The 10296-nt window shown below is 37.0% G+C and overlaps 1 protein-coding gene across 2 annotated transcripts in view; it reads right to left on the bottom strand.

Moving 5' to 3' along the window:
* Positions 1 to 251: 251 nt before the first annotated feature.
* Positions 252 to 10296, bottom strand: part of LOC128744097 (mitogen-activated protein kinase 1) — a 122581-nt gene continuing 112536 nt past the window's right edge. For both annotated transcript variants that reach the window (XM_053840875.1, XM_053840876.1), the window contains exon 8: positions 252 to 7210. In XM_053840875.1, coding sequence (XP_053696850.1) covers positions 7082 to 7210 — 129 coding nt within the window. In that variant the 3' untranslated portion in view covers positions 252 to 7081. The remainder of the gene's footprint in view (positions 7211 to 10296) is intronic.

The following is a 10296-nucleotide window of genomic DNA, read 5'->3' as shown; positions in this document are numbered from 1 at the left end:
TCTAATAATGTTCAACTGCAAGTCACGTAACTGCCTGTAGAGAAATTTACGTGATTTTTCACGTGGAAAGGACGTGTGGATTATTTCGCGTGCAAATTATTTGTCACACCATTTTGAGAGAAGGTCCATCCTGACTGACTGTTATTTAAGCGAGAGATAAGAGACTGTGTGATATGATTAATCCCAGATTATTTGCCCACCAGTAAGAACAAACTAATTTCGGCATAAAACTCCATAATACATTTCCCTTAATCATATACCTATTTATTCATATACCTTTTGAACATTTTGCTTTCTTCTTTTAGTCTCTCACCCATTACAGGTGCGCATTAGGGCGATAACGGTTTTTTTTTATTTCGAGAAGGCTAATTGATTTTTCAAATCCTGATCACCGTGAATAAATCCTTCTGAAATTTTAAGCTCAATAAAAACGATAATCAGCGAATGCACAGCTAGCTGAACGTTTCTTCCAGCTTCCAGCATCTACTAGAGCTTTAAGAAATATCGAATTACAGAGCATTTAAGTGTTAATGCTGAACAAATTTGCCGATGACAATCGTCTTCAAACAAAAGTTTCCTAAGCGAACATTGGTTATAAAGGCCATCTCAATGACCATTTAGAAGGCAATAGTCTATTAAGTGATTGTTAAATTTCGCGGTAATCTAAGAAATTGGATTTTAGTTATTTAAGTATTTCTCTCGCTTATGAGACGGAACAAGTAGCTCGTTTCAAAGCACAAAGAAGGGTGATCAAACTTTTCTCTGCAGCTCATTTGCTAGGATAGACATAGCCGAATAAGGTATGATATGGAGCTATGTGTGGAAGACATCACTGATCACTGTTAGGTTGATTCATCATAATTTTTTTTACTGCGCAAAGTGCGCGGGTCAATTAAGCATTGTGTTGCTTACTTTGACTTTTGATCAAAGCTAATTTTGAGACGGACTGAATTTTCAACAAATTTGTTCAAGATTTAGGCTCGAAACTCTAGGAGAACAACTCTCAATGATACAACAATCGAAAAAACAAAGAGCTCCAATTAAACCCTGTCACCCTAGTGGCGCCCACCTGCCCGAATGCTTTTTACACGTTTGACTGGTTGAAGTGTATTCTCTGCTAGTTAGCTTAGATAATCTAAGTATTTTTTACACGCCCATCTGACGATATCTAATTAATATCCAATCAAAACATCAGAAGTTTTTTTTTTTCATGGAACCGTATTTTAACTTCTCCGGCAGTAACCGTACACAACCGAGATAGACTTGATTGTGCTAAAGCCATTCATTTCGTGTCGGAAACAGTTCTCCTGTGTGTAAGTTTTGACAATGACGTTTAATTTGTAATTATGTTTGATTTTTTTCTTTATAGTTCGGGGGTTTCTGATTTCATCGACTGCTTCTTCATTCTAGGAATAATGTTCGTTTACTTACTACAATGTTCAAGTATTTTTTTGTTTTTCTGTTGCTGCTGGTTTTTGCCATAACACTTATTATCTTGTAATTTTCTTTATATTTATATAATGAAACGATTGATGTGTAATACAGAAAGACTGATCTCTATTAATACTCACAAAGATATTGATAAACACTTGAAATAACATCCAGAGAAAATATAGTCAATTCGGGGTTTGATTAAAAACGTCACCCTTTTTGTTTTAAAATACTGCAACAATGTATTCAGCAGCAAATGCCTCCCAATGAAACGAACTTATTTTGTACATTGTGAAGTAGATTTTAAAGGCCTAATTTAACCTATACACACTAGAGAACAAAATTTCTTCTGTACACCGCGCTTTTCAAATAGGCGTGTTCATTTTTTTCTGTTCACAACTGAACAGGCTCTTATTGTTTTGTTGTTCTACAATAGAAACGCGCTTAATTGTGCAGCAGCGAAGTTGGATGGCTGAGTATGTCTGTCTATACAAGAGATTTTTCGCTAAACTTTTTTGATGCATTTTTTGCCAGTTTTAGCAGTAAATCTTCAACATTCCAAACATTACACCACAATGGGATAAAATATTCTGGATGCTAATGTTTTTTTTTCATGCATGCAAGAGGGTGTTGTGTGCATAACGTGTTCGCTTAAAACCATCAAATCTGTATATGTTATGTACACTAACCGACATTTATGGCCACTGAACGAAGAATTCGTGTGGGTTGTTCGATCCATTAGTTCCATTCTGTCGACAATTTGATAATGATCGTAAATGCTGTCATTAGGTAAATGTTTTTTTTACTTTTAATTTTTAATTTTTCAATCGATTTGCTCAAAACGTAAGTACATCTGCTGGTTTCTTAACGCTAGTAGATTTGTAATATTAGATTACATGGTTGCATGCTTGATTTTAGTGTTCGTTACATTTTAAACCTATCTAGAAAGTCTTAAACTAGAAAACTAGTCTCATTCGCTTCAGCGTGTTAGATATATCACTAATTGTTTTGTAAATGTTTATCTCTTTACCGTCTATCAACCATTGTAATGCGATTTACACATAACTTGCAACAGCAGGTGTAAAATTTGGAATAGTTGGTTGCTGCTTGCCGACAACGAACGGAAACATTCATTCATAGAATCTGTAAACAACTGCAGTTTACCTGTTTGCTTGTTTGTCTTTGATCTGCATTTATAGCTGCTAACCTATCGACAGTAATACAACAATGTACGACATATTTTGTTACTCCCTGGCCAAAAATATCACGATGTATTCGCTCAATAATGTTTACCGTTCAAGACATTTGTTTCTGATTTTTTTCCTATAGAAGTTTTTAGTCTGTTAATTACACTTTCTGAGACGCCCCGTATCGTTCCACTACTGTACTGTACATTAACGGTTCCTCTGTTGAACGTTTAGCGATCGCTCTATAGCTATAATGGTAAAAGTTGTACAACTCGTTTTTTTTTAATAATTTCTCATGGAGACCCTTAAATAACCGTTTACACAGCGATTGTGATGATGATTTTTTCAAAGTGTGCTGACTGACGAGACTGAAAGAGCAAATTAAACACCAAGAATGCTTTTTTTGTTTTGTTTTGTTTGATTGAATACACGGCAATGTAGTCACGACGAATCTTGTAATTATTCTGTTAGCTTTAACAGTGTTAACAGGTTTGAGGTGAAGCTCGAAGGTAATTCGTTGTTGCTGCTGTGGCGGTGCTCCGGATTTGCTCGTCAGGTTTGTGGTTGTGGTTTATTAATATATCGGTATTGTGAATTCGACTGAAAAGGTTCAATATTTTAATTGCAACGGGATTGTCGATAAACTTTATTTCTACAATCCCGTTTATTTCGGTGCAATATACATTTAAAAAGCATGATCCGGGAACTGAATTTCGACAACATTTTGCAACCAACTATTAGTGAATAGGACTTTTGCGGAGTTCATGCTAAAGTCGAAATTAGAACAGCGGATTCAAGAAGAAAATTCAACAGTTGCTGTAAGTAAATTGCGAAAAGGTTTAGGAAAAACACGAAGAACAACAAATCACAAGAAGATGCTGATTCGATCGCCAATACCAGCATAGCCAAAACCGTCCTTTTTGGACCTCAAGATACATTCAAAAACCGCCCTTTTCAGAGCTACCACCATATTTAACGAAGATTTGATTAAAACATTTCAATACTTAACAGACAGAAAAATTCCAAAAGTAAATTACTGACAGAGTGTGATCTTCTGTAGTCGTTTCTTCAACTGGACCATCATAAACGTATCACTGTCCACACGAAGGTAGATCCGGCGACGAGAAACATAGCTCGTCACGTGAGATCAATCTCGTTATCGGAGATATGAACGCCCAGATCGACAGGGAAGTGATTTATAGACCGGTAATCGAGCCCATAGCCTGCACGCAGATATATCCACATAGCCACCTCATATTTTTGTTGATACACGATACAGTCGAATGCGAACGGTTATTGAAGGTGTGAGAGGAACGATTTTCGGCAAGAGTAGCCAACCGCTACCCTTCGCAGAGGATCTTGACATCATTATTAGAAACATTGGAACGACGGAGGCAGTCTACACCAGACTAAAAACGGAAGCTAAGAGGATTGGGTTGCAAATCAATGGCCGGAAACTAAATACATGGTAGAAACAGGCTCCAGGGAAAATAATGTTCGTCTCCCACGGACAGTGACTATTGACGCAATGAACTGGAAATGATTGATGAGTTCATATATTTAGGATCTCTGGCCACCGCGGATAACAATACGAGTAAGGAGATTCAATGACGCATACAAACTGGACCATTTCCCCTGCAAGACGCTTCGATCAAGGAGCATACGCCGCCGCACAAAGCTACCAATGTACAAAACGCTAATCAGATCGGTAATCCTTTACGGACTTCAGACTGTAACTTTGCTTACATGCACTCCTCGTGTTTGAACGAAAGGTATTGCGGTCTATTTTTGGCGGAGCACAAAAGGAAAGCGGAGAGTGGCGCAGGCGTATCAATGGCGAAAATTGGAAGACTATAGTGGACCGGCCATGCCGCAATGATGCCAGACGACTGTGACTGTTCTCTTCAAGAAACCCGCCGACATCAGGAATAGAGTGGCCCAACGTGCTAAATGGCTCGACCAGGTTGAAGCGGACTTGCGTTTGACGAGAAGTGCAACGAACTGGCAACCAATAGCCCAGCACCGAATCTCCCATATGGTCGATGTACGATACTGGTCCAACGAGCCTGTCATCGTTTGTTCTAATCTCAAAAACAAGACAGGCTGTAAGAGCAACGAAATTTTTACTTGTAAAATTTATCCCAATTCCAAAACAAATCATAGTATAAGGTTTTTCATGAGACCCATGGGTCATTCTCGTTTAGAAAGACCATTGTGAAGAGCTTTTGATGCAATACCTTAAACAACCACCGTCATCTTGGATTTCAAAATAACGCCAAGCGAAGAATTATTAATTCTAATCGCAAAACGCATTTCAAAACAGTCCATGTTGTGAAGATTTTCGTGCATAATGTGCAACCACCAGTCGTCATATTAAATTTCAAAATCTATGGAATAACAATTGTGTATTCTAAAAGTCTGTTTTGTAGTGTTTACCATGTATGCCGTCAGCTCGGATTGCAAAATAGCATTCATCATATTAGATACCCAAACCTTTTTTTAACTGGTATAAGGTTCAGCATTGGCGAAATAAGCAAGTTAAAGTTCGGATTTAGGAAATAGGCTGTAAAATCCGATCATCTTTTGAACGCACACTTTAATTTTCCAACGGAAACATAACTATAATACAAACCATAGAATTCCAAAAAGGTATCAAAGTTTGGACGTTAAAGAATATACGAATAGAAATCTAATAAGATTGTTTTCGATAAATTGTTTGGAGCATGTCGCGTTAAAATCACGCAAATTCCGAAAATTCCGGAATATGCAAGTAATTGAAATAAACCATGTAAAAAGCAAATTGAGTGTAAAAGAAATTGATTTGGGACTTCGTGAAAAAGATAAAATCGAACGAAATCTAATTTAACAAAAGCTGAACATCAAACCACTAAATGTCATTCCACCACTACAAAACTTTCGATAAGGTTTTGTAGTTCTAAATTAATATTGAGCCATAATTGAATTAGCAATACACAATGAAACTATAAGGCTGCCATCGCCAAGCAATCGAAAATCAAACCCGAACCGATGAACAAATCCCGAAACACCGCTCGCAGCGCCAAGCAGCTTGGCCTCGAAAGCTAACACCTCAATTCATTAGCTGCCTGTGGTAGGTAGGCTTCTTCTACACGATTTTGAAACCATGAAGTAATTATTTCACTAATTGATATAAAACACATTCCCATCATCATTAAACGACAACAAGGGCTGAACGGAGAAACGAGGTTTCATTCTCGCACAAGTTAACCGGTAAACAACACACACTGACGATGAAACAAAGCGACGACAAATCGAACAAGCCGGTCGCGGAAAAATTTAGATTTACAGGAATATTTTTAGCGGAATCCGATTTGCCATTTTCACTGGTAGTGCGTTAGCATTTCGATTCGATTTAAACCCTATTTATCAAACATACGTGACTCCTGTGTACACAACAAAAATCAACGCGAATGATGGTGAGTTAAACATGAGATTGCAAATCGAAACATAACATCGGTTGGTTTGAAAAAAACTGTCGGTCGTAATACAATTTGCGGTACTGAAAAAGATTCAATGCCAAAATGCACCCACTTTACTGTATCAGAGAAGCTTATATGCGATTGTAATATTACGTACAAACTGAGCGCCGATAGTAAACTTTGAAAATTGCTGTGATGCTTTTGAAACTTTTAGAGACTTCAACCGCTAACAGAAAAAGAACCTTATTTTCTACAAGCTTTTTACTTAATTTGTTAGTTTTTTTTTCGTGTTTTTGGTTTACCTATGTTTATCTTTCCTCTTAATATTAAATTTAAAATAAAAAATTTCCTACTCGCTTGCAACAATCCAAGTATGTAAAAAAAATCCTTACACAATTTGGGGACAAACCTTACTTATCGAAACGAAAAACATGCGTGTGAAATGTGAACAACTTACTTACATACTGATAATAATTTCCTACGCCAAAAGAAACAGAATGGGCGGGGAAAGTCGCCTCAGGATTTCCCCAGATAAATTGCTCTAAAGTTAATCGAACTAAATGACATTGCATTATTCTTCCTTAAATTTACTGCTTCTTTTTGATCGCACTCTTCTAGGTAAAACGGTTTGCACAGAAAAGAAAGAAAAAAATCACATTTCATAATAATCAACATTTCCTCGAATAAAGAGTGAGCTCACCACTGACTGTCAGGTGGTGAAAACTGGTTAGACGAAACATTTTGCTTCAGAGTCACACTTTACACTTAACTATTCCGCTGCTGCAGGACTCCTCGGCAGAAAAGGTAGGTACTCACAACACGGAGGAAGTGTTGTATTCCTCCGACACAATACGCCGGAGACAGTTTTGTTGTTTGACGGGCATAGCGCACTGCACTGACTTGACGCGCGACGGATGCCGGATACTTGCCGTTGTTGTTAATGTTGATAGCGGTGGAAGAAAAATACTTCTCGCGATGCCTCGAACCGTGTAAGTCGGGAGGAAATTACATGGCATCCGGGAGATCATCATTATGGTTGAATCGTAATGTTTCCTCGAAGATTAATCGCTTCAATGTCTCCTTTGGAAGATCGTCCAGCTCCATCGCGATGCGGAATGGTTCTTCCGCTACGGGCTATAAAGTTAGTGAAAGACGGAAAGAGATAGAGAGAGACAAACAAAAACATGATTAATGATTTTCCCGATAGGTTTCACAACTATTGAAAACTGTGCCACCGAGTGGCGGTGGGGCGGCCGGTGCGACGGTAGGTTGAGCGCCATTACACGGCACACGCTGGTGGCTAGAAGGACCATCTATTTTCACGGCTTGAGTACTGCAAACTCATGCGATAATTTAACGGGGCGCTCTTTCTTAATAATTCTACGTGGGCCCTCCTGTGTGTCGAGAAGTATCTGCCGTCAGTTTCAGTTTGAAATTTGCGAACATTGAACGAAATGAAACGAGGGTATTTGCGAAGAAAATGGATGAAAAATGTTATGAATGGCGATAATCGTGCAAATCGTATTTTGCGGTTATAATTCAATTTAGGTTAGGTTTTTAGAAAGAAATTTATGTATTATATTTCCCGTTTTATGAATCGATTGCTCGCGTCGGTAACTGTAGCTTACCATTAACAAAAATTATTTCTTTGAAATGCATTTATGCCGCCGTAATAATCGGAAGAGAGGGGCAACAAAGAGAGTGTATCAATGTTACGTAAGTCCTTTTTTAAAAACTCGAGATTTGTCTAAATTTGTCAATTTAAATATTTTAGTTGTTTTTAGCTTGTCTTTAGGCCATTGCAAATCATTTTTAAAGTTTTTGTCACCTCTGTTGGCAATTGGCTTGAAAAATCGGGGGGCAAAAAAAATAATTTGTAGGATATGAGTTAAACTTTTTTTTAAAATCAATTGTCTGTGGGCTCTATAGCCTGAAAAACTTGAAAAATGAGTGTACGAGTTGAGTTAACGCTTCTAGCACGAAATAGAAATGGAAATTCAAACAGTGGAATTTCCGAAAATCGGCCAAAAAAAATTTTTGTCTCTTTTCGTAGATTTTTTCATGGAAAATAACAACGTACATATTAAAAGCAAGAATAGATTTGGTTTTCACGTTTAAACTTTTAGTAAAAAAAACCTAAAAAAATCCATATTTTTGTTTTGCTCGATTAATCTCTTTATTTTGTTTTCGCCCAACACCGGAGAGACAAAAACTTTTTAAAATGTTTAGAACGGCCTTATTATGAATAATTAATGCTCTTTATTTTGTTTTTTTTTTTATCTTTGACGCAAGTGATGAGGAAAAAAGCGAATTACCAGGTATTCAAAAAATTCATTCGAATAAATAGAAAAGTTTCCTACAATCGATGGAAACTTATGTCATCTGATCCATTTCGATTGGAAACCATAATAATAAATAACAAATTTCAAACAGAAGCTGGGGCCAACCTTTAGCACGTCAGTACGTTTCCGAGAAGATATTATCAGTCATAACGGTGGCATAAATTCTATTTCTTGTCTCGTCTGTCTGGCTCTTTGTCTAGAAACACTTTGATCATTATTATGAGTTAAATTAAATAATGATTTGCTTTGATTATTGATTCTTATTCCTTACTTTAATGGGAACCACGTCAAGAATTCAATGCGGTGATTGCTATGAAAAAGGGTGTTTTCATAACGGTTATAGTTTTAAGTAAACAACACTTTCTGATATGCCACTTGTTTGGTATTTATATTGGTTTGCCATTTCATCACAAATAGATCTAAATAACACATGCAAAAAGAAAACCATTATTCAGTTTGAGAAACCTATCGCTCTCTTCGTCCATTTTGGGATCGACATATTCGTCTATCAGGACACATTATTTTGAGCATCCATTAACCGTTTGCGACAGATTTTTACTTTTACATCTGCAAAATAAGACGCAAAAAAGTTGCTACTGCTGCTGCGCGTATCGACTAAAAGTGAAAATCAGTATATTCGGCATCGTGCTCCATAATTAAAACTGTGTCCATCCACTCTATGAAAGATTTGGGTTTTGTGAGCTTATAAAGTCCAACTCGTTCAAGAATACGGAGTTGCGCGACCAACGGACTCGCCGTATATCTGGCTAAAGAGTTCGAAATTGAATTTAAGTGGAGAGATGAAACACCGTTGCAACATAAAAAAAAATCATACCGGTACCGTGACCGCTCCTAATTCTGCGCATTTTTCTTTATATAAGTATTTTTAACATTGTGCATAACTATGATCAATGCGTTATTTTTTTTATAAATGTCTGTTGAATATTACGTCATTATTCACAAACGGGTCATAATATTTGAGAGCGAAATAATTTATCGTGAAAATGAAAGTACTTTATTTGGCAGAAAATATCGTCGTTAGCACCAACGCTAAGATTGTCCTTCTAGAAAATTAGCCCAATTTATGATCGCCAATTAATTAATATAATTTATGATCGAAATTCTTTGCAATGATCAAATTACCCAGCATAATTTGAAAGAATATTTAGTTTTAGTCATGTTTTAGACAAAAAGAGTGATTGCATGCATTGCTTTCTTTAGAAAAATGCGATGCAATAATGCACAGATTTAGGCACAGATTTTTTATTGATGTTCCAAATTCTGCGCAGTAATATATCCTACAAAGAAATCGCGAAAGAATGCGCAACCTCACCCAAATGGCTGAGGTATAGAGGCATGAAAATTCAAGTAGAATCTTTAACTTGCATTGATTGGAATCCTGTGCTGTTTCTCGGGGTCCGAACCTACGAGCGCCAGTTCATGAAACCATGTCTTCTTTTTTTTAATGTCCAACCTCATGGGACTGTCAGAGAGTGGGGAAGTGGTTTCTATATGAAAACACAATTTTTAGAATTAGTCTAAAGTGTAATGTTCAGTACGCAGAAAACCCAAATCAATTCACCCTTCACGTTATCGAGAATAAAATATTTAGAATGAGGCAATCAAAATGATAACAATATTCCTTTGCCACCCGAACAGCACAAGAAGGCCGGATCATGGATTTAATTATGGTAATGGCTAATGCCGGATTTTTGGTGTGCTTTCAGCGTATAAAGACATAAACAGCATGGCAGGAATATTTATTTTCACTTTTTGGGTGCGCAGAATTAGGAGCAAACATGCGCAGAATTAGGAACATGGGCAAGAAAGTGCGCAGAATTAGGCACTGTGGATAAGTTTACAAAACGAAAAATATAC

Source organism: Sabethes cyaneus, chromosome 3 (genome assembly GCF_943734655.1).
Source record: "Sabethes cyaneus chromosome 3, idSabCyanKW18_F2, whole genome shotgun sequence".
Lineage (NCBI taxonomy): Eukaryota > Metazoa > Arthropoda > Insecta > Diptera > Culicidae > Sabethes > Sabethes cyaneus.
This window is presented reverse-complemented; position numbering and strand designations above follow the sequence as displayed.